This window comes from Hirundo rustica, chromosome 20, assembly GCF_015227805.2.
Source record: "Hirundo rustica isolate bHirRus1 chromosome 20, bHirRus1.pri.v3, whole genome shotgun sequence".
NCBI classification, from domain to species: Eukaryota; Metazoa; Chordata; class Aves; order Passeriformes; family Hirundinidae; genus Hirundo; species Hirundo rustica.
Genome location: NC_053469.1, coordinates 4,930,173 through 4,954,081, shown reverse-complemented (window position 1 = coordinate 4,954,081; position 23,909 = coordinate 4,930,173). Strand labels below are relative to the sequence as shown.

The 23,909-nt window shown below is 60.4% G+C and overlaps 1 protein-coding gene across 1 annotated transcript; it reads left to right on the top strand.

Annotated features, from left to right (window-relative positions):
- The first annotated feature begins 1,507 nt into the window (after positions 1-1,507).
- NCS1 (neuronal calcium sensor 1) lies at positions 1,508-23,051 on the top strand. The gene is made up of 8 exons (XM_040083407.2): positions 1,508-1,853; positions 14,878-14,902; positions 16,342-16,480; positions 16,967-17,045; positions 17,156-17,244; positions 17,545-17,622; positions 17,966-18,082; positions 18,744-23,051. Exons 1-7 carry the CDS (start codon positions 1,790-1,792, stop codon positions 18,062-18,064), a joined length of 573 nt encoding a protein of 190 aa, XP_039939341.1. The 5' UTR covers positions 1,508-1,789; the 3' UTR covers positions 18,065-18,082; positions 18,744-23,051.
- The last annotated feature ends 858 nt before the right edge of the window (positions 23,052-23,909 follow it).

The window sequence follows — 23,909 nt, the reverse complement described above, 5'->3', positions numbered from 1 at the left end:
GAGGACGAGGCATTTCAGAAACATCCACTTGGGGAATGTATCCCTGGAGAAGTGAGTGTCAGGACACGTTTGGCTGGTTAAAAACAATAAAGGTGCAAAGAGCAGCGCTGTGTCAGCTGTGCTCCTCCGTGTCCTCTGCAAACAGCCTGTGTGTGCTGCGTTGGGCTCTCCCCAGCCTCGCAGACAGGTTTGGCTGTATCCAGGCACAGATTTTCCCCCCTCTTTGGCTGCTACCACCACGGGAGTCCAGGCATGCCCGGGCAGCTCCAGCAGGGCCCTCATTGCAACACAGGCAGGAAGAAAACTGTATTTATCCTGTGCCTCGGTACAGCTAATGACTGCTCCCAGACACCGAGGCACAAAGCCCTGCATGGGTTTGAGGTGGGGAGAAGCTGGGTGCTGCTGCTTTTAACACTTGTGTGGTTTCCTGGCTGCACCACAAACCTGCTGTAGGTCGAATCTGTGGGGCTTTTGAAGTGATTGAAACTTCATCTCTGTGCACACATTGCTGAGAGCGAGTGAAGGCTCAATGGAGCCCTGGTGTGAGGGGATGAGAGAATCACAGAAGGGCTTGGGTGGGAAGGGACCTTAAAGATCATTTAGTCCAACCCTCTTTCCAGGCAGGAGCACCTTCCACTAAACCAGATCGCTCAGAGCCCCATCCATCCTGGCCTTGGACACTTCCAGGGATGGGGCAGCCACAGCTTCCTTGGGAAACCTGTGCGAGGGCCTCACCACCCTCAGAGAGAAGAATTTCTTCCTGATACCTAATCTAAACCCTGCCCCCTGTCAGTGTGAAGCCATTCCCCCTCTCCTGTCCCTTCATGACCTTGTGCAAAGTCCCTCTCCAGCTCTCCTGGAGCCTCTTTAGGCACTGGAAGGGGCTCTGAGGTATTCACAGAGCCTTCTCTTCTCCAGGCTGAACAACCCCAGCTCTCTCAGCCTGAACATCCTGAGTTGAAAGGGACCCACATGGGCCTGACTCCTCCACGTGGGGAACAGACCCCTCTTCATCTGGGGACCCGAGGGCTTGGAAAATGCTTCTACAACTGGAGATGTTGATGTCCCACCAAGGTCACCCCCGGACTCTGAGCTCAGCCTCGCTTCAGGCTCTGTGTTTCCACCACCAGCTCCCCTTCTTATCCCCCCACTGCTCATCAAACCCCCCATCCGCCAGCAGGACTCCGATTGCCGACATTTCCCTGCCAGCGTCCCCGCTGATCCCTGCGGGGCGGCTCGGGGGTGCCAGTGGCGGGGGCCGCTCTGGAATCCCCCTCCCTCCCGGGTCCTCCAGCCGCTGGGAACGGTGGGGCCGTGCCGGAGCCCCATCCTCCCCATCCTCCCCATCCTCCCCATCCTCCCCATCCTCCCCATCCTCCCCACCATCCCCACCATCCCCATCCTCCTCATCCTCCCCACCATCCCCATCCCACTCCCGCAGCGCTGGGCGGGGCGCGCCGCCCCCCCGCCCCTCCGCGCCCCCGCGGCCGCTCCGCGCCCGGCGGCGGAGGGCGGGGAGGGCGCGTGGAGCCGGGAACACGGACACGGACACGCACACGGACACGGACACGGGCACGGACACCGACACGCACACCGACACGCGCACGCAGCGCGGCCCCGCAGCGCGGCTCTGCGGCCAAAGCCGGCCAACAAAGACCCCTGGGCCCCGCTCGCCGCCGCCCCCCGCGGGATGTAGCCGGGCCGGGAGCCGCAGCGAGGCAGCGGCCCCGCCGCTCCGTGCCCCGCAGCGAGGCCGGGAGGCGGCGGGCTCAGAGGCGCTGCCGCCACCATGGGCAAATCCAACAGCAAGTTGAAGCCTGAAGTTGTGGAAGAGCTGACCAGGAAAACGTACTGTGAGTGCCCGGGGGGCTGCCGGGGGGACGCCGGGGGTGCGATGGGATCCGCGCTGCCGCCCGGCCCCGCCGCTCCCCCGGCTCGGTGCCGCGGCGAGCGGCGGCTCCTGCGGGGCCGCTGCCGGGGAGGGCGCAGGCTCGGCCGCGCTTTGTTGGAAGAATTCAGGGATTGGCCTGGGAGGAGGAAAAAAACCCATAAGGCAGCAGAAACGCGGAGAGGGGCAGCGAGCCAGGGGAACGCGGTGGTTTTTTTTTTACAAAAACCGCCCTCCGTGGCCTATTTCTGAGCCTCCGGGAACGGCGGGGCCAGGCCCGCATCCTGCCCGCCCGCGGCGCCCACCGGAGCATCGCGCCCTCCCTCGCCGTCCCCCCGCCCCTGCCCCGAGCATCCTTCCCCCGGGCTGCCCGGTACCCAGGGCCCCGGCACCGTCCTCCCCGCGCTGCCTCCCCGGAGCCCGGCAGCAGCTCCCGGAGCAGGGTGCCGAGAGTCTGGGTGGATTCCAAAGTTTGGGTGCGTTAGTTGGAGGGGTTCCCTTTGTTATTGCGCTCTGAAGTGGAGGGAAGAGTTCGACACGGGCGAGTTCGATATTTTTCTGAGCGTCTCAGTATCAGTTTAATAACCTGATTTTCTGAGCCAGCGGCTTTCCCGTCTGGACCTCCACCGTAATCTAATTAACGTGGCTGGTGCCTCAGCCACCCAGGTTTAGCAAAATCATTTCTTTTCCTGAAGGATGCACAAAGGAAACAAAGGCTTTGGCGGCTCAAGTTTGCCTCCCCGCTTGCAGGTCGCAGATATTCCCCAAACGTGCGGCAGACCTGCGAGCTCTCCCCTCTGTCATTGCTGCAGTCCCACGGCTGCGCTTACCCAAAAAGGCAATAGATTAGGATGCAGCAAGTTCTCCCATATGGAGAAGAGGCAATACTGGTGCATTGCACAACCCTACACGCGGGGCTGCTCTCTGCCGTGGCACAGCAGGCGGGAGGAGGGCAGGGGGCGGGGGGCACGTCCGCAGAGCCGAGCCGGGTGTGATGGCAGCAGGGGCTGGGGTACCGTGCCTGGGCCTCCCCAAGTGCTCAGGGGGAGGAAGGGGTGAGGAGGTGGCAGTGCCAGGTGGGCACAGCCCCGCTGGGTCTCGGTGTCCTCGCTGCAGCTGTCGCCCACGGCGAGTGGAGCCGCGGCGGGCCGGGTACCGATAGCGCTGTGCTGCAATCGCCCGCTCGCTTTGCAGCCTCTGTGAGGGCCTCGTCTGTGATGGAGAGGAATCTGGGTGCAGCCAGCCCCAGCACAGCCTGGCCTGCTGGTGAGCTGCTGTGTGCTGGGCTTTCTGCGCACCTGGGGGGGCTCCTCTGCCCAGGAAGGTGCCAGCGCCAGCGGGGCGGACACGGGGCACATGGGCAGTGGTGCCCTGTGTCTTAGTGAAACCAGCCAAACACAGCACTGGTGAAACCAATGTCTTGGGCACAGGGATGTCTCTCTGCTGGATAAGGCCAGCAGGTCATTGCTTTTTTGGAATCACTTCATTCCCAACTTCCTTCTCCTGTCTTTTGGGTGCCCACCCCGTTCCACCGCACCCTTTCCAAGAAGGACTGTGCTCCTCTGATCCCTCCCTCGATGAGTTTCCAGTCTGTCTGAAGCTTTGCCTGCCTGCTCTGGGCCTCTCGCTGCCTCTTTTTAGAGACCCCTGCACCTGTGCAGGTGAGGCAGCAGCACCCAGCAGCACGTGGCCCTTTGCATGGCTGGAGTGTGATGCAGCATCCCGACGTGCCCCAGCAGCGTGTGGCTGGTGGTATGGTGCCTGTCAGGGAGAGCTGTCGCTAATTCCAGGGTCTGTTTGTCGAGCTCTGCTCATTCCACCTCTCGTCTCTGGGATTAATTACTTTTGCTGAGCGCTTCTGCCCCTTTTCTGCAGCTGTCAAGGCGAGCGTGCATTCCCTTGTCTGGTGAAGCACTTCACAGGGCCCTCCCAGGCACGGCTGAGAGCCTCTGATTTATCTTCAAACCATGGGAGATTGGAAAGATACCAATTTCCTTCTGTGTTTTGGGGAAGCCAGGCAGAGGGGAGGCAGGTTAGGAGGGCAGGGCTGCGCTGAGCGCAGTGGGAGGAACAGATCCAGACCCCTGTGCTGTGGCAGGGGACAGCCATGCACACAAACCCACGGCCCGCTCAAGAATTTCTGGGGGCCTGCTTAGAACAGGTTTTTTTCCACAGCATGTTGATATTTAGGCACGTTTCTGGCAGACACGAGAGCATCCCTGGCCTGTGCTGCCCGTCCCATGTCCCGGCTGCCACGTTACCAAGCAAGCGCTGCCCCTGCCTTGTGTGTGGTGCTGTTTCTGCTGTTCCTACAGCACATCTGGGCAGATGTCTCCAGCAGCCCAAACTGATGGGAACCTGCATTTGTCCCAGGGAGGTTCCCGTGGCAGCGTGAGCCGTGGCTGTGGTACGTGAAGGGCTTCTCCCACGCTGGGATTTCCTTCCATTGCACCATTTTCTGTTTGTATGGATTTCCACACAAAACAAAGCAAACACCAGAAAGGCCCCTCTCAGGTCTGCAGGATCAGAGGGAAATTTCACCGCCTCTCCGTGCCCCACACAGCTAATTCTGCTAATCCATGGGGCACAGAGCACCTCTGCTTCCCCGCAGTGCTCTTCAGTGCCTGCTGGCTTCTTGTGTCCCTTGTCCTCTCTGAGCTCTCCATCTCCTATTTGTGGTGTTTCTCTGGCCATGCCTCAGTTGCAGCAATCCTGGAGTTGGGAGCAGCCAGGAGAGGAGCCTGGGGGGGCTCAGGTGCCAGGGCAGTTGTGGACAGGGAGGTTGAGCTGAGGATGCTGCAGGGCTGCCATCAACGGCCTCCATGAGCTGTGAGAAATATTTTCCTGCGTGCATTCGGAGCAGGTTTGTCCCAGACCCTGCTGGGAACTGGACATGGAAAGGCAGGAGCCTGGAAACCTCGTCTCTTGGCTCCTCTCCCCGCCCTGCTCCTGACTTGCAGTGCTGGGGGCCAGATTTTAATGGCACTTGGACACCTGAAGGCGCAGAAGGGCTTCTTTGAAGTGCTGGACCCATCTCCGTGTGCCTTTCTGCGTCTCCGGGCACCTGAGTGCCCAGGAATACCTGGCAATGCCAAGCTCTGCCGTCTGCCAGGTGCTGGAGTGGTGCTGGTGGGGACAGCCAGGCTGCAGGGCTGTTTAACCCTCCCTGGAGACCGGGCTGGTGCCACACAGGAGCGTGCAGGAGAAGTCAATGCCGGGTGATAATAATACAGGATAATAAATTATGTAATTCTTTGTACTTTCATAGATCCTTTCATCGAAAAGCCCTCAAGGTGCTTTATAATAATGAATTTATTAATCCTCCTGGTGCCTCGTTGGGGTAGCTCGGAGGTGCAGTTTGGTGCTGTGTCCCAGGAGGTGGTAACTCCCCAGAAGGAGCCAGCATCCTCCCTGGATCGCATCCTCTTCCACGGGGAATTAAACCTGAGCTTAACTTGGGCCAGCTGCTCACGGCTTAGGGCCACAGTGGGATTTGGGGTTGTGTTTAAGAGCCTTGTGGTGTCGCAGTCAGCGGGTTCTGCTCAGCTGGGGATTTATGAAGGTCCTGAATGAAGTGTGTGACGTGCATGAGTGCGGTTGTGGGTGCACGATTCATATCCTGGGTGGAGATGACTTGGTGTGGACTCCTGGGAGAGAAACTGGGAGAGAAATACAATTCTGACTGTCCCTACTCGCAGCAGCACTCCCAGGCCAATAACCCTTAAAATCATGAAGCACTTGTTTCAGAGGAGCACATTTTATCTCTTTTTTTTTTCCCCCAGTCATTTTGGGGAGGATCAGCTCTCAGGGTTCCCTTTGCACAGCGACTGCCCGTGTCCAGAACTGACACTGTGTTATTTTTGAGGCTGCAATAGCTGAGCAATCAGGCATGCTCAGAGCTCTGCCGGTGCAGCAGCGTCGCTCCGGGGCCGGGTTTGGGTCAGGATGCTTGGGGATGGGGATCCCGGAGCTCCTGAGGCCACGGCGGGGCTCAGGGGAAGGTGTGGGAGCCACGGCGAGGGTGCCAAAATGACACCCAGGCTGCAGAGTGGGTGCCAGGAAGATGCTCTTTTCCCAAGAACCGCATCCCACCCACTGTGATCTATTTTGTGGATTGTAAGCTCGCTCCGGCATCATCATCATTTTCTGCTCTTCCACAATAAGCCGCAAAATTGGCTCCGCTGCTCGACAGTAATGCAGGGAATTAATGGGCATTAGTTTAAGAGCAAACTATAAACATATCGATTTGTAGTTACTGGGGTACGTGGTGGCGGGTGGAGTTCTGTGGGAAAGGAAAGGAAATTCCACGATTGCAGCAATTTTTAGCCAGGAAAAATGGATTGGTTCCTTGCTGGCTGAGCCAGGCTGGGGCTTTGCCTCACCATGCCTCCCCGGTGCTGAGGAAATGTGCAGGCTGGGGCAGTGGGCAGGAGCAGAGGAGGGACCTTGGTAGCTCTCCCTTGCTGCTGCTGGTTTATTTTTAGCCTCCGATGTGTTTGGCCCCAGGCAATGGGTTTCTCTGCCAGGTTGGTTTGTGTTGAAATCCCTCCTGTTGCTCACCCAGCATGAAGTGGGGTGAGCTGGCCGGGTGGCTACGGACCCGTTGTCCCCCAGTGGCAAATGCTGGGTGAAATTGTCACTGTGGGTGACTTTTAACCAGCCTTGGAGTGACAGGACAAGCAGGAATATGACAGAGAGCAGGGTTGGATGGGATATCAGAAAGCAATTCCTCCCTGTGAGGTTGGGGAGGCCCTGGCACAGGTTGCCCAGGGAAGCTGTGGCTGCCCCAACCCTGGAAGTGTCCAAGGCCAGGCTGGTTTGGGGCCCTGGGGCAGGACGACGGGCAGGAGGTGCCAGAGGGATGCCCAGGGGCTGCACTTTGTCTGGGGCCTGGTTTTGCTGCAGCCACGTGTAAGCCAGGGCTGTGGAGGGGGTTGCCGTGGTGCAGGCTCACTGCAAGGTCAGTGTGGACCTGCTGAGCTGCCCCTGGACCACTCTGGTGGTCTGGAGGCACCTCCAGCTCCTTCTCCAAGGCGACACCGACCTCCTCCCGGCAAATCCGACCCAGGGCATCCCACACGCACGTGGACCTGGGCCTCCATAGGCAGATGCAAGCAAAACAAATTTGGGGGTTTCAGAAGCGAGTTTTGAGGAGTCCCTGCAGTCTCTGGGAGGTTCTTGCAGGGCCAGGGTGGGAAGGGGGAGACGTGACCGACGGCCTGAGGGTTCCTCTGCGGCAGAGCGGAGCAGCCGTCCCCGCCGGCCACGCTCGCGCCGCTGCCGCTCCGGCATCGCAAGAATCACATTTCATTTATCCCCTGACATCTTAATGGATCTGCTTAACCACTCTCCTGACCTTTGCCGCTGCCGCTATAATTAAGGCTGTGAAACAAGAAGCTCTGAAGGCATCAAAGGAAGCGGCTGCTTCAGGGAGGAGCCCGCGGGCGCGCTCACTCTGTTATCGGGGTGACATTTGTGGGGTCACTTTGTTCCTCCTTCCCCTCCGTGTTCTCCTGGATCTTCTAGGGAGCTGGATGCCGAGGGAGGGCAGGGTTCGTGCCCTGGGCACCATGGGGTGCTCAGCCCCGGGCATGGTCTGTGTCACCTCCACCACCATCGCTGCCATGGGTTCCCCAGCCCGGTGGTGCCGGCACAGGGCTCCCTCCCCACAGCTCCTGCTGGAAGGAGGGCTGCCTGTGCTTCATCCTCCTGCTTCTCCAGCGTCTTCTGATGGATGGCTGGACCAGTGGAGCTGCTCTGGGTCTCTGTGCCACCCCTCAGTGCACAGTGATCCCCGCAAGAGAGACGGGGAGTGCAGCAGAGGTGGCCCTGCTGCCACCAAGGCTTTGCCTTGCGCATCCCACTGACCTTCCCATGGCTCCAGGGAGTGATGGCTGAGCCAGAGGAGCCTCTTTTCCTACTGCCCACGCTGGTCTAAAGGGGAGTTTTCTCCCCTGCCCAGGGCAGGAATTGCTCCTTGGGTTGGGGATGGTGCCTTGGAGTGCCCGATCACACTGAAACCCCTGTGGCCAAGGGATGGATTTCAGCAGGTGGCAGGACACAGCTGCCTGCCCTGGCCGGGCAGGGGGGCTGCTCCCTCCCTGCTCCCAGCAGCTCTGGGAATCCTCTGCCCCTCCAGGCGTTGCTGCGTTGGCTCCTGGGGAAGCTGGGATCAGTTCTGGGATAGACCTGCCACAGCCACCAGCTCCTGCTGTGGGGGTGCTTCATCCTGTTCAGTAATCTCCAAATGAATGTCCTGTCCTCTGCCTTGCTCTCCTGCCTTCCCTTCAAAGAACAACTGCTGCTTTTTCCCTAAACCCAATTTCCAAAGCCTAATGTCGGGCCCTTAAATATTTAATAAAGTCTAAAAAGGATTTCAGCTGCATATTGGCTTTCCTGTTGGTGCCAGCCCCGGAGGAGACGAGAGCTGCTCATGGACCTGTTTATCCAGTCTGGGAGCAAGGCAGACCACTGATGGCAGCCGCCGGCGAGGAGAGTGCCACACAGCCAGCGCTGCTCCGAGCATTGCTCCGTGTCTCAGGGTGACAAATGCCACCAATAATGCTGGCAGGTTCGAGCTCCCAACGTCCCGGAGGCTCCCGGAGCTGCCGTGGTGCTGGTGGCGTCTGTGTCTGATGGGGAGAGGAGCCAAGCTGGGAAAGCTGGGATGGGGATGTCCCGCTGTGGCAGGTTGGTGCCCGCACAGTTGGGGTTGGTCCCAGATCCTTGGGGATGTAGCAGGGATGGGGTCCCACACGGGGACACCCCGGTGTAGGGGTGATGTGGCCGGGAGCAGGGATGGGCACGGGCTGAGCTGGGGGAACAGCGGCTGGGGCCAGCTGGGAGCAAAAGACAACGACATCAGTCACGTTCCAGAAAGTGCTGTTTGCATGGGGGTGACCCTGGTGCCACGGTCGTGTTTAACCGCCCCTTCCCCAGAGCTGTCCCTCTGCTGCCTGGGGGCAGGAGCAAAGCCCAACCAGGGGTGGTCTGGTGGCCCCAGAGCTGGCAGAGAGCAGGGGACTAGGACATCATTAAGGACTTCAACCTGAATTTTAATGAGGCCACATCATCAGGACCAAACTACGCAAATTCCCAAAGTGCCGACGTGTGGTGTAACCTAAAAGTTACCATCCAAGAGGGACCTGAGTGAGCTCTGAGTGCCCCAGGATGGACTGACGGACAGTCCCAGGGGAGCACCGAGCCCGTGGCAGCCTGCAAGAGTCCACCTCTTCCCTCCACTCTGTGCAGCTCCCGTGGGCACTGGGCTCTGTGCTGGGGCTTGGTGCTGGAACTGTGGCAGTGCACTGGGAGGAGCCTCGTGCCAATGCTCCAGCTCTCCCTGGAGTGCTTCCCCCCGACCCCCTGGAACTGCACAAAGCCACCTGACAGCCCAGGCTGCCAGAGGTGACCCCAGCCAGCCCTGGCATACCGGGCATCTTCCTCTCTCCGCAGGCAGGTTCCCATTCCGCACCAGGCAAGTGCTGCCCAGCCCCTTTGGGAGCTGGATGAAATCCCAGAGCCGCTGCCGTGCTCTTGGCTGTTTTGTAGGGACAAGGCCTGGAACTGGGAATGAGCACTGAGGCTGTGATGTGTTTAGCCCAGGTAACTCTGCAGAGCCGGGGGCCGGCACTGGGTCCCCCTGCACAGACCCATGGCACCTCGCTGTGTCCGTGTTTGCAGGTGTGAATTCCGCACCGAGCAGCGGCTGCTCCGAGCCCCGTGGCCGCTCTGAGGGACCAGAGGCGAATTCTGCAGGGGCTGTTCAGAGTGTGGTGCTGACGCTGTGATCTCGGGGGCTGGAGTGAAGCCGGAGAGAGCGCACGCACACGCCGGGAGGGAGGGAGGGAGGGAGCGGGGAGCTCGTAATTGGTCAGTATTAACACTGCGATGATGTTGAGAGCAGAGTTTGTATCAGATTTACGTTCAGAAAATTCTTAAATATGTGTTTCGCCGAGACGAGGGGCGGGGTGTGTTGGGCATGAATTGCAGGGTGTGCGGGGCCCTTCGGCGCACGCATGAGCGCCCAGTTAACACACACATGAGCGCACAATTAACTTACATCTGAGCACCCAGCCGGATTGATGCATGGCTGCCCAGCGAATTCCCGCTGGATCGCCGCTGCTGCTCCGTGCATGGTCGATGCATGAGTGCCCAGTTAATTGGCGCACATGCTGCAATTAGCTCATGCCTGAGCGTCCAATTAATTCGTGCATGAGCACCTGATGCGTTCACACCTGAGCGCCCCATTAGTGCGTGCACAAGCGCGTTATCTCCTAATTACACTAATTTACACACGAGTGCCCGATTAGCTCGCGCAGGAGCGCCCGGGAACGGACGCGTGAGCGCTCCATTAATCCGTGCGTGAGCTCCCCGTGAATTCACGAATGCCCGCAAGGATGGGTGCGTGAGCCGCCAGCTGCTTCGTGCATTTCACCCTGGCCGCAGCACCCGGGCAGTTCATGCGTGAGCACCCGATTAATCCGCCTAGAAGCACCCGCATAATTTATGCACGGGTGCCCAATCAGCCCACGCATGAGCTCCCGGTGTGTTTTTGCATGAGCGCCCCTCTGGCTCAGTGGGTGCCCAGTTAGTGCGTCCATAAACGCCCCATTCCTTCATGCAGGAGCACCCGTCGTGGGTGCCGAATTTCCCCCGGCCTGGGCACTGCTCTGAGCACCCGCAGCAGGTTTAGGCAGCCCCAGACTCGATGGGAGCCCCATTTGGGGTGATGTGCTGGCTCCCCCAGACTGGGATGCACAGGGACCCTGTGAAGGAGCCGCAGCGGGTCCCTGGAGGAAACGAACGCCACAGGACTGCCCCTGCCACGGCCCAGTGTGTGGTGCTGGACCGGTTGCCCGTGGGCTGGCACAGGCCGTGAGCTGGCATAGCTGGAGTGCTCTGTGGCCGTGGGGGAAGCCACTTTGCACCTGGCAATAATTAACTGGTTTCCCTGATAAGGCTGCGGTGCCACGGCCCCACGGGATCAAGGTGTTGTCCTGGCGGCTGGGGCAAGGGGGGACGTGTGGGGTAGACTCCTCCTCCTCCTCCCCGAGCATTTGGGAGCCCAAACCCACACAAGGACAGAGCCGTGCCCTTGGTTTTGGCACCCAGGGGCTGAGCTGAGCGTGCACAGTCCTGCTCAGGGTCCAGCCCGGCGGCCGTGGCCAAACCCTGCCCTCGCACACAGGGGAAGGGATGTCAGCACAACCGAGCCCCTGTGGGGCTGAAGCATCACAGTCACCTCATGCATCCCACAGTGACCAGGGCTCCCTGAACCACTCGAGTCCCGCTACCACCCGCCCTCCTCCCTGCGCCCCGTCCCCGCCGCGGTCCGGCGAGCAGCGAGCTCCCTGCGGCAGGGCAGCGGACGGGGATTTGCCGTCCCGGATCTCTCCTCTCTGCCTGGAAAACACAAATTAACAGGCTTGAGCACTGATTAACCAGAGCTGATTCTTGCTGCAGTGGCAGCTGGGTGGTGGGAGGAGAGGGGGCACGCGAAGGGCGGGTGGTGACGGAGCTGTCAGTCCTCGCCTGTGCCTCTGGGATTGATGGAGAGGTGGGGGAGAGCGCTGGGGGGGAGTTAGGTGCGGGCAGCTGGGAGGAGGGGGCTGGGGGCTGCTTGGAGGCTCTGCCCCTCTGCGCCGTGTGAGACGTGAGACACCAAACCCTTCCTCCCAGCCGAGGAAAGGACCGGCCAGCGAAGAGAGGATGCGGTTTGGCCGTGTGGGGCCAAACACTCAGCACCCTGAGCTGCTCCGGGTGCCTGTCCCTGTCCCCGCTGCGTGCCCGGCCTGGGCTCAGTCCCGTGCTTTGCACGATTCCCCGTGCTCTGCACAATCCCCGTTCTGTGCACAATCCCCGCTCTTTTCACGATCCCCGTTCTGTGCAGGATCCCCGCTCCGTGCACGCTGCCGCGGTGCGGGGCTGAGCGCACGGGCCGGTGCCTGCGGGTCGCCGCTGGGGCTCCCGGCTCGGCCGTGCCTCTTCCAGCGTTGCGGTTCATAACAAATGGCAGCACTCTGCCTTTCATCCCCGAGGAACCCGGGACGCGCCGCTGCTAACGAGCCGCTCCGTGCGCTATTTATAGCCGTCCCCACCGCGGCTGCGGGAGCGGCAGTCCCGGAGCGCGGCGCGGCAGCTGAGCCCGGCTCCTCGCTGGAGCACGGCCAGGGAGCCGGCCCTGCTCCGGTGGGGTGCTCGATGGGGCTGCTGTGGGGTCAGCCCCTTGTTCTGGGGCGTCGGGAGCGCGCCTGGCCGAGGTTTGTGTCGCTGCGGTGGATGCGCGCCGGCTGAGCATCGCGCCGTGATCGATGCCGCGGGAGGGAAATGCAGCAGCTGCCGCTGCACGGGTGCTGCCTGTGAGCCCCGCTGGGCTCTGCCTGCCGGGGACACGCAGAGACATGAGGGGACAGCCCTGTCCTCTCTCCCCAGCCCCAGGACAGGCGGCTCGGCCGCGCACTCAGTAGCGTGTCCCCGAGGCTTCCGTGGCTGCAGGTGGAGCATTGGCACCCCTGATCGGAGCCACTCGGAGTGTCAACACCCAGCAGGGTCAGAGCGGCTGGGAAGTGGCAGCCCTGGAGTCATCATCTGTGCCGGGTCCGTGACAGCAGACACAGGGGACAGGTACTGCTCAGTCCCCACGCCGGATCAGGGCTGGTTCCCTGCCCTGGAGCACTCTGCCCCGGGGCACGGGGGACTTTGGGTGACGGTGCAGAGGCGAACGCAGCGCTGAGTGGTTTTCCAAAGGCTGTGTTCCCACCTCAGGACAAACCCCCTGGATTCCCCAGCACGCGAGGCTGGAGAGGACAGGCACCGCTGCTGGGGGAGGGATGGGGTTCTGCTCCGGGTGGCTCCGTGCCAGGACGCGCATTACCAAATCCCTCACCGGCAGCCCTGTGCTGATTTCCAGCCCGGCACCTGAACGGTTCCCTCCGTCGGAAAAGCCTCTCCTGGGAGCATCACACGTCTCTCCTGCGGCACGAGGGGAGCTGGCTCCGTCCCTCCCTCCCGCCTCAGCCCGAGCGTGTCATTACCAGCATTTCTCCCGTACTAAAAAAAGCACAAATTTCTTAATTGTTTCCTGCTGGAGTTGAAAGGCAGCTCCCGGGCTCGAAATAGCACGTTGGGGGAAAAGCAGCCGAACAAGAGAGAGCAGAGCAGAAGGTGATTTTCCTGGAGGGGCTGAGCCGAGCTCTGACTGCAGCCCCGGCTGCTGCTGCGGCCCCGTTTTGCCTGCCCCGAGGGCTCCTCCTCATCCTCCTCCCACCTGCCCTCCTGGGCGCTCGTGGGTGCTGGTGCCTGGGGCATCCTCGGGGTGGAGGTCACGGCTGGTGTCTCAAGGCAGGTGTGTGCTGGGAAGCCAGTTCCCTTTGGAGATGTCACCCAGCGTTTCTCTTTTGGAAGGATGGTTCGAGTCCCGCTTTTTTTTTTTTTTTTTTTTTTTTTGATGAGGAAATCCCTTGGAACTGCTGTGAGTGATGGTTTAGCCCACCTCAGCTCAGCTGCTGGATACAGCGTGTCCTTCCTGGCACCCTCCTGCCAAGAGACTGCTGTCTGCCCAAAAAACAACCCTCCAAATCCCCGCTGCGACCCTGCCAAAGTCCTCAGCGCTCTTCACCCCAGATGCTGAGCATCCCTGTGCCTGCATCTCCTCCCCAGGGAGCTGCTGCCCAAGCACCCCGTGGTGCTACAGTGGGTGCTGCTTTTGCTGAATCCCAGGACAAGTGGGGGAATTGAAGGCTCTGTCCCTCCAGCGACCCCTGTGCTGGGATGGAGGGACCCTCCAGTGCATGGGGACAGCGTTGGGCACAGAAATTCCTGCTGGCAGGGGTGCTGCAGCCAGAATCCAGCCGGTGACGAGGTGGGGGCCGTTGTGTGCCCCACTGCTGCTGCCCCAGCCTTCACCTCTGAGCTCTGCACCTCCTGCCAGGCACGTTACAAACCTTCCTGATGGAAAATTGCCTTCTTTTTTTTCTTTTTTTCCCTTTGCCATCCAAGGTAATTGGCATCTGTTGGTGTGTCTTCGGTCTCTATTTTTATCAGCCATTTGCACACCGACATTTCCGCTCGCCTCGTTTTCCCCGCGCCTTTCAGACCTGTGGCTTTTTTATCATTATTTGGATGCACGACGCAAAGGAAATGACAAACGCGGCCGTTCCCCCCTGTCCCCGCCTGCTGGCGCCCTGCTCCTGGCGCACAGGCACAGCTCCCGCACTGGGACACGCAGTGACAAGTGCCAGCCCCTGCCCACGCCCCGCATCCCTCAGATGAGATCCTCTGCTGAGGACATTTGTCATCTCAGCAGCTGTCCCTTGGTTGGGGACACTTGGGGTTGCCGGTGATGTCTGTTTTCTAGTTTGTTGTGTTTTGGGGGGGTTTTCCAGAGCCTGGTGAGGCTCCCCAGGGTGCGGGGATGGGTTTGATGATGTTTTTACATAGGCAGATGGTACCTGGGGAGATGCCAGCCCTGGGGCCGGGGCTGTGCCCACGTTCAGCGTGTCAATGTCAGGGCCAGGCCAGTCCCTGCCCCGAGCCACCTCCAGGCAGATGTTTTGGCAGATGTTTGCAGGGATGTTTTAGCTCTGGGAAGATGAGGCAGCAGGGCCAGATCCTCTCCAGGCATGATCAGCTTGTCCCCTTCATGGCCCATCCGTAGTTCTGCACTCGCTGAGCACAGCAAAAAACATCCTGGGGGTCTCCCTGGTTTCGGGGGTCCCCAGGACCTGCAGCCCTGGCCCCATGGACCACCTGGGCTGGCACAGGCTGGGCCTCTAAAGCAGTTTCTGCCACATGGGGAACACTTAGGGAATACTTGGCAGCTCATGGAGCGAGTGAGCCCTGGGACATCCCCCAGGGAAGTCACTGTTGGGAGCCCCAGAGCATTCCCCAGGGAATTCACGGATGGGCAGTGCAGAGGAACAGCTGCCACTGCAAAAGCACTAAAATTCTCTCTCTTTTTTTCTCTTTTCTCCCATTTTCTCTTGCAGTCACGGAGAAGGAGGTGCAGCAGTGGTGAGTGCCCGCCGTGGTGGTGAGCTGGCTGGGGCATGGGGCTGCGGGCAGGGGACAGGAGCTGGTGACACTCAGCCACCACCGGCCAGGCAGAGCAGGGACGTGCAGGAGCTGTGGGCAGGTGCTGCCTCACAGAGAGAGGACCAGAAAATAGAGGGGTTTTCCTCGCACACCCTGTGCAAGGGCTGGGTTCCAGTGGCTCTTCCCTCCCATACGAGCAGCCAGAGTGTGTGGGGACATGGCGCCTGTCCAGCTGTGACCTGGTGCAGGAGGCTGGTGCTGTCCCAGTGTGTTCCCTTTGGCAGCAGGGGCTGGCAGGGGTAGGATCCGCGGTTTCTTGCCAGCGGCACGCTCTCGCTCCATCCCCTCCACCCCACCGAGCACAGCGCCCTAGAAAAGCCGCCGCTTCCCTTTCATCTCCCTATCCCACCAGTCAAGGTTTGCTTTCTTTATCTCTTTCTCTCATCCTTCCCCCCCACCCGATGAGTCATAGCTGCAGCAACGTGAAAAAGATGTCACCGGCACTTCGGTTTCCCACCTCGCCACCCCCTTCCCCTCCTCCTCCAGCCCTTGTCCCGCTGCAGCGGGCGCCTGACAGATCTGGGCGATGGTTGTGTAATATCCACGCAGCCCACGTGATCCCCGTGTGGTCCCGCACGCTCCCTTCGTGCTCCCTGCGTGGTGCCCACGGAGCCGTGAGCCCCTTCCCTGCGCCCTCGGGTGCAGCTGCGCTTTCCAGCGCCCAGGTCCAGCCTGGAGTTTTTGGGGTGTTTGAGCATTGATGGGTTTTGGAAATGACCTGGGCTGTGCCACCTGAGGGCACAGGAACCCCGCTGTGCCCCCCAGCTCCTCTGGGCACCTTTCATTTGGGCTCAGGCAGAAATTATCACGGAATATCCTGAGCTGGAAGGGACCCACCAGCATCGTCGTGAGTCCAACTCCTGGCCCTGCACATCCCAAGAATCCCACGTGCCTGCAAGTGTTGTCCAAACACTTCTTGACCTCTGGCAGGCTTGGTGCCATCACCACTTCCCTGGGGAGCCCATTCCAGTGCCCAGCCATCCTCTCAGAGGTCACTGCGCCGTTGTTTTTTGCCAGGGCATGGCTGCAGCGTGGCATCACTGCCAGTCCTGGGCAGTAGGTCCCTGTCACCTCCCATCTCCCAGAAGACATTCAGCACAAGCCTGGTGGTGGCCCTGTTGCCAGTTCTGGGCTGGCAGCAGGTTGGAGTGACCACTCCGTGTCACTGGTGCCACTCGCTGCTTGTCCCCGCTGCCGCCCTCCCTGTGGCACCCCCAAGGACCCTGTGGGTGGGTGATGGGAGCGACATAGGGAGCATCTGGGCACCTTCCCAGTTCCAGCCCACTGCAGCACAGGGGAGAGCCTCCCACCCCTGTGGGGAGACCCTGGTGGGCCCAGGCCGTGCCCTCCGTTCGCAGGTACAAGGGCTTTATCAAGGACTGTCCCAGCGGGCAGCTCGACGCCGCCGGCTTCCAGAAGATCTACAAGCAGTTCTTCCCCTTCGGCGACCCAACCAAATTCGCCACCTTTGTTTTCAACGTCTTCGATGAGAACAAAGTAAGTCTGGGATGCCGCGGCGCGGTCAGGGCCAGGCCCGTGGCGGTGGTGGGATGGGTTTGGGATGAGTCTGCCTGGCACTGGAGAAGCAAAATATTCCAGCGCTTCCCGGGGCGTGAAATAGAAGCGGCGCAGCTGGAGCGAGCCCCCCGCGCTTGTTTCAGTCTCACGTGGAGAAGGAATGGTGATGAAGCGGAGAAGCAGGAATGGAGAAACGCGGTGTTGTGGTGCCGCTGGCAAAAGCCCGTCCAGGCGGTGCCCCCGCATTCCAGAGCCGCCCCCGCATTCCAGAGCAGCTCCTGCCGGGATGCTCGCCGGTGGTGCTGGGCACCAGCGGCCGGATCACGGTGCTGGAGATGAATGTGCATTGCTCCTCCCTCCCTGCTGCCTTTTTGGACGTGCCCTCTCAGAAGGGATAGGCGGGCAGGGAGGATTTTGCTGGACAGGAGTGGCAGCAGCCCCCTGACCGCTCCTTTCCTCCCCCAGGATGGGAGGATCGAGTTTTCGGAGTTCATCCAGGCGCTGTCGGTCACCTCCCGGGGGACGCTGGACGAGAAGCTGAGGTGTAAGTGCTCCCCACGGGACGCTGGTGGGCTCAGCCCCTCGAGGGTGCTGGGGTGTGTGTCCAGGGCGGGGGGCACAGCCCCAGCCCCCTGGCGTTGCTGTGTCTCGCAGGGGCGTTTAAGCTGTACGACTTGGACAACGACGGCTACATCACGAGGAACGAGATGCTGGACATTGTGGATGCGATTTATCAGATGGTGGTAAGAGGGGCAGGGGCCAGCAGCCCCTGGGGGTCCCTGCTGGGCTGGAGCTCGGCTCTGTGGGAATGCTGAAACACCCCCAGTTCCTTCTTTGGCCTTTTTGGGTGGGGGGTTGTGGCCCTCGTGGCCGTCACGGCCAGGGCGGTGTCTGGATCTGGTTGCTGAGGGTGGTTCTAGTGCCACCACCGTCCCCTTGCACCCTGTCCCGATGTGGGGTGTGGGGGGACAATCCTCACCCAGGGACACCCTCCAGGCAGGGCACGGATGGGTGTGTGACCCGGTGCTGTCCTGCTGCTGCAGGGAAACACAGTGGAGCTTCCCGAGGAGGAGAACACACCAGAGAAGAGGGTGGATCGGATTTTTGCCATGATGGACAAGGTGAGGATGCTTGGGGGATTTTTCTTCCTGTGGCCAAGGGATTTAGGAGGTGCTGTGGGTCCCTTTGCTGCATCTTGGCTCCCGCAGGTGCCTCCTTGCCCCACCAACACGAGGTGCCAGCTGCTGCCCAGATCACTGTGGGATCCCCACATCCCTCTGGGATCCCTGTATCCATTGCAGGGTCTCCAAGGCGGCATTGTCCCCTCCATGGCTGCAGGCATGAGCGGCTCGGTGGGGAAACCGAGGCGGAGGCAGGGGAGGGCGCGTGGGCCGGTGTGGACGCGCCGGGGTGTCGGGGTGCTCGGCTGGGGTGAAGCAGCGCAGTGACAGGAGTGTTTTGCAGAATGCCGACGGGAAGCTGACGCTGCAGGAGTTTCAGGAGGGCTCCAAGGCCGACCCCTCCATCGTGCAGGCGCTCTCCCTCTACGATGGGCTCGTATAGTCCCGGGGCCGAGCGGCGGTGAGTGCGGTACCGGGCGCTGCCTCTCCCACCTGCCTCACGCCATTCCCACCTCCCCCGGGCACAGGCAGCTGATTCTCCTCTGCTGAAGCACCAAAACGTGGACATCCCCCCCAAATCCAGCCAGAGGGAATGCGGCCCCCATTCCGACCAGCCCTCCCCGTATCACAGAGCCCCCTCAGACCTCATCCCGTGGAGATGGAAATGTCTGCCTGCAGCACAGCTCACACCCTCACCGGCAGATGTGGCTGCAGAGGAGGCAGCTGGCGTGCTGGGGGCAGGGGGACGCTCCAGAGACGGATTATATTAAATGTTTTATTTATCTTATATCTTATTATATTATGCCCTGGAGCTGGGTTTGGCACGGTGGTGTCGGGGACACTGGTTCACGGCATCATACAGGTGCTGGGCTGAGCACCCCGTGCTCCTTGCAGTGCCCTGTGGGGCCGTGCAGAGTTCTTGGAGCGTTTTTGGCCATCACAGTCCAGGCAGTGTCCTGGGGGTGGGGTGTTTTTAACCCCACTGGAGTTTTGAGATTTTCAATCTTGATTTCTGTTTCCAGCTTTTCCCTTCCAGCCGCGCTGGTGTCTCGTGAGATGTCCATAGAGATTTCTGGCCATACTTCTCACCTTATTTCCCTTCTCCTCACCCTCTCCTGCAGATGCCTGGGGGAAGATGCTCTCCGTGCCATCCGACCACCGCCGCGCGAAGCTTGCCTGTCCCTCCCGGCCTTCCTTCCTGTTCCGCGAGCAAGGGATGCCCTCGAAGCGCGAGCTCGCTCCCCCTCTCTGCACTCTGAACCAGCCGCTGCCATCTGCCGACTTCTGCTTTTTCCAAAAAAAAAAAAAAAAAAGCAAAAAACAAAAACCAAAACCCCTCACCAGACCCCGGTCTGAGCGGCAGCGAACGCCCAAGACTTCAGGGCCGGGGGAATGGGTCGAGCATCGCCGCAGGCAGAGCCCGCTCTCGGCCTCCTCGCCCCCTTTGCTCCCTTTTTCCTCCGTTTTCGGATGGGACTGCGGATGCGCCGGCGGGGTCCTCTCTTGGGAACCGGCCAGAGATGGAGCCCAAAGGTCCCGGGGGGCTGCACCCCCGGGGTCTGCCCGTGTGGGGTGGCCGGGGAGCCGAGGCACCGACGGCGATTGGGAACAGAGTCCTGGTGTCACCCATCATGCCGCTGGCAGCCCGGCTCGGCTCACTAGGGATATATATTATATTGTTATTATTTTATTTTATTTTAAATTTTTTTTTTTTTTTTTTTTTGGTGAGACAGTATTGTGCTTTTTGGTTTTGTTTTGTTCCGTTTTTTGGGGGGGGGGGTTTTTCCTCCCCTTTGGTGGAAAAAAAGCGAGGCTTTTTTTTTTTTTTTTTATATGCCTATCTCGACGATCGATATCCTTATTTATTTGTCGTAAATGTCGCTGCCGTGTTTCGTCTCTCGTGTGTGTGTCCACCCGCCCAGGTGAGGATTTGCAAGGTTTACATGCTCGTACACTATTGCGGGGACCCGGGAGCCTGCAATAACAATGAAGCCAAAAATCTGCCTTCCCCCCTCTCCTCCCACCCCTCGTATCCCAAGCTCCGTGGGCTGGCTGCTGTTTGAAGGGGATGCTGTAGCTTTTCCTCTTCCCGTTCCCGTGTTCCCTGCATTTTTCCGTTCACCCTTCCCTTTGGGAGCTCAGTGAGGGCTCGCCCAGCCCAGACCCTGAGCAGACCAAGCTCCATCCCTCAGTCGGGCAGGGTGAGCAAAATGCCGGGCACCAGAACGTCCCCATTTCCTCCCTTTTTTTTTCATTTTCTCACCGCATGAAAAAGTATTAATGGAGCCCGGAGTTGGGTTTTGCTTTCGAGCAGATTCCTTTGCCACATTCTGCTTTGCAAACGGTGGGAAGGTGTTTGGTGGCGGCTGTGAATCATCCTGTGCGTTGTGGGGCACAGGGGGAGCCTGGCTCTGTCTTGCTCTGTGCTCCCATCCCAGCTGGGACAAGGTGCCAGGGGAGTGCCAGGCTGGGCTGTGCACGGCTCAGGGTCTCTCCTTACCCCTCACTCCCACGGGAGCTCTCGCTGTGAACCCAAGTGGAGCCGCTTGTGCCCACCTTGGAGGAGGCAAAGGTTGGGAATGCACACCTGGGGACGCGGGGCTGCAGCCCCCCCCCATTATTATGGCCTCTCCAAAGTCCATCAGCACCCAGCACCCCTCTGGGATGTGCCCCCAGCTCAGCCCCACCAGCGCCCACGCCGCGGTGGGCACAGTTGGCGTCTGCTGGAGAATGAGCATTGCATGGGCGATGCCTCAGCTGCACTGGGGCTGCTCTGGGAAAGGAGAGATGTGCGTTCCCTCGGGAGCAGAGTGCAAGGAGCCTTTGGGACCCCTAAAGCCACCCTGGCGCCTCCCCCTTCCACCTCTGGTCTAGCTGATGGTAGCAGCATCTTTCCCCCCATCTTTCTCCCTGCTCCTGTGGCTAAGCCCAGACAGAGGACAGTCCTCATGGCAGTGGGAGGGGACATCTGGATGTGGAGAACAGTCCAACAGGTGTCTCAGGGTGCAGGAGATAAGGTGGTGCCTCAGTGCTTCCTGAATCCTCCCAGCCAGGGGATGCTGGTTCTTCACTGTGCAGCTCCACTCCCCAGTTTTGGGATTTTGTGCTTGTGGTACTTCTCGATGCCCGTGAAAAACCACCATTCCCCATCCCCAAGGAGACTGACCTCACGTGCACGTGCAATATTTCTGCCTCTCCTGCAGTTCCTGCCCCTGAGGATGCCCATGTCTATTGTGGGGGTGCTTCTGGAGGGTGCCCCTCACTCACTCCCATGGAAACCTCCTTTTCCTTGTTGATCTGTGGCCAAAATGCAACTCTCTGGGGTTGGTTTTTGCAGTGCCTGCCACCTATTGAATGCTCATCTGCCAGACTGGTCCCCATCCTGGTGCCAATCGACGTCCCCAATGAATGTGACACTGCTGTAATCGCCTCTGCCCATGACTGATGGGCCCCGCCACGTTTGACACAGCTCCCAGGAAAAGCCAAACCTCATTTGCGCTGACATTTTTTTTCCCCTGGAAAGCTTTTAATTTTTGGAGGAGCTGTCGTGGTGTGAGCTCCATCAGCGCTCACAGATGTCTCCCCAGGGAGTCAGCCCTGCCAGGGCTCCTGGCACGCTGAGTGGCCCTGAGCAAAGCGTTTTGGCCCCAGCGTTCCCCCCAGACGTGGCGGTGGGACCCTGGCTTGGATGCTCCCTTTTGGGGAGCACCGAGGGCCCCTGATTCCTCCTGAACACCACCAGGACCTGGAGCGTCTTGGTATCACTGCAAATAAGGCTTGGAGCACCTCGTGCTTGGAAATGTCGGCCTTAACCTCCTCGTGCCTCAGTTTCCCCATCAGTGGAGCGGCTGGGGTGAGCCATCCCCCCCTGGAAAGCAGTTTGGCGTCTGTGCCCTGGCAAGCACGAGTGCTGGACGTGGCTCAGGACGGCGGGCACAGGGCTGGGCAGGACCCACCGAGCGTCGGGCGCGTGCGGAAGGCCGGGAACGGCGCGAGAAACGCTGGGGTGGAATTCCCGTCGGCGGGTCTTTAATTCCAGCCTGATTCACACCTGCTGACGGTGGAACGGCCAGCAAGGCCTGGTTTGTCCCCGTTCCTGCTCGGGTTCCTGGTGCCTGCCCAGAATAGAGCCCTGGCCATGGGAAGGGGGCCGGAGGCACAGCCAGGCAGAGGAGAGGCTCCAGCCCCGGTGACTGTGGCATGTGCCCCCTCTCATTTGTCCCTGTCGGTGTTGCCCCATTAAATGCCATGTCTGTACTTTCCTTTCTTTTCACTTTTCTGTCTGTGCGCTGACTGTTGCTGCTTTGTGTCCGTCTTTCCTTGAGCTCTGGGGCTGGGCTGGGCTGAGCTGTTTCCCCCAGGAGCAAGAACGTGGGAGAGGGCTCTGGGGGCAGATTCCCCCCTGCCCTCTCCTCACAGCACAAACCAGAACCCGAGAGAGAGAGAAGTGAAGGGTTTTTTCCCTCTGGAGCAGGTTGTTAATTAATGCAATTTATAAGGAGACCAGGCTGGGCCCAGGAGTGCTCTCCACTGGGATGCTGGAGAGGGGCATTTGCTTATGGGGACCCCAGACCCCGTTTGTGCCAGGTACCAGCTGCCTCTCACCCTCCTCCACAGAAGCAGGTGCCTGTTGGTTCTTCCCGTGCCCTCAGGATGCCACATTCCCGTTGGATGGGGAGGCTGAGGCTGTGGGAATCCCAGCCCAGGTCACTGCTCTGCAGCGGGCAGGGATGCAGCTGCCCAGAGGGTGGAATTGTCTTGGAGCCTTGGGATCTGGGTTTGAGCCCCGCTTGGAGCAGGGCCGGGCATGGCATGGGGGCAGCTGAAATCACGGGCAGAGCTGTCCCCTTCCCATGTATTTCGGGTTGGGGGCTCACTTGGGATGGGTGAGTGACCTGCAGCCAGCTCACTGTCCCCACCCAAGGAGATTTGGGGCACTTAATGAGAGCACCTCCCCTGTCCTTCCCGAGGGCACTGGAGGGGAGGGTCTGGCTGGGACAGAAGCGAGGGCTGAGGGCAAAGGAGGGAGCTGATGGCCCCAGACTCAGTGCACAGTTTTGGGGTACAGCAGTTTTGGGGTCTCCGTTACACGTGTCAGCCCTGCCCACGCAGCAAACTCGTCCTTCCCTTCTCTCTCTGCTCCCGTGGCCACCAGCCCCGGGCTGGGTGCCCTGTGCCACAGGTGTGGCCCCTGCCCAGGGGGTGGCCGAGCCCTGGGCTGAGAAGCAGCAGCTCCAGCAAAGAGCCTTGTTTGTGAAGATGAAGCCTGTGTGTGCGTCCGTGCCGGTGTCTCGGCTTGCATGCCCCGCTGCCTTGTCTTGAGATGAATTCAAGAGCAAACCAAGCAAACGAAACAGTTTAATAACAGAACAAAACCAAACCCAGGAACTTTGTGACAGTGGAAATAAAAGCTTAATGACAGTGATGAAGTGGCAGTGGTCTGTGATGTGCTGGGGTGTGGGGGTCACGGGGGCCCTGGCACCAGCGGGGCTGGGAGCTGGGCTGGGGGGGTGACGCTGTCCCATGCCCCAGGAGCAGGGCTGTGATGGCACCAGGACGGGTGGAAATAGGGATGTTCTGGGCTCTGTGGGCTGCAGGCAGTTGGGCGCTGTGCCCACACCTGTGAGGAGCTGTCAGGTCTCAGCTCCAGGCATCCCAGGCACCCTTCACCCCCATAACACTGCTCTTCCCACCTCCTTTAACCCAGACACGGCTTCTCCTCTACTGGATCCCATCCTGACACGGTGCCTGCATCCCTTTTTTGTTTTGCAGTGAAGACACAGACATGTGCCCATGTCCCTGTCCCCTCTGAGCCCCCTCGTCTGCGCAGCGGGCTGGGAGCCATCGGGTCACTTTTGGCACGCAGTGCCTGCAGAGGAATCTTGATACGAATATTCCACAATTGTGTCCCACTGCCCGGAGCAGAGGCGCCCCTCGGCAGCCCCCCCTCCCCTGGCAGGGCTCGCAGGGGGCTCACAGCCCGGATTGGGCTTTTCACGTGCAGCGGGGCCGCGTTGGCCGCTCTGCGCTGCCAACTCTTCCGGAAACGAGCGCTGCCAGCCCTCCCTGCCAGCCCACGTCCCTTGTGTTTGCTCTCCTAACGAGGCTGACTAATTATTTTCGGGAGGCCAGAGGAGATGCCCTAATGGTCCGAACAAGGAGGCTGTGTTTGCGCAGGGGGTTTTGTCCAGAGGTGCTTTGTGCCAGCACATGGTGGGAGCTCCCAGGGATTTCTCCTCTGTGCCATGGAGTGGGCGAGGACGGGCACGGGCTCCCAACCACGGTGG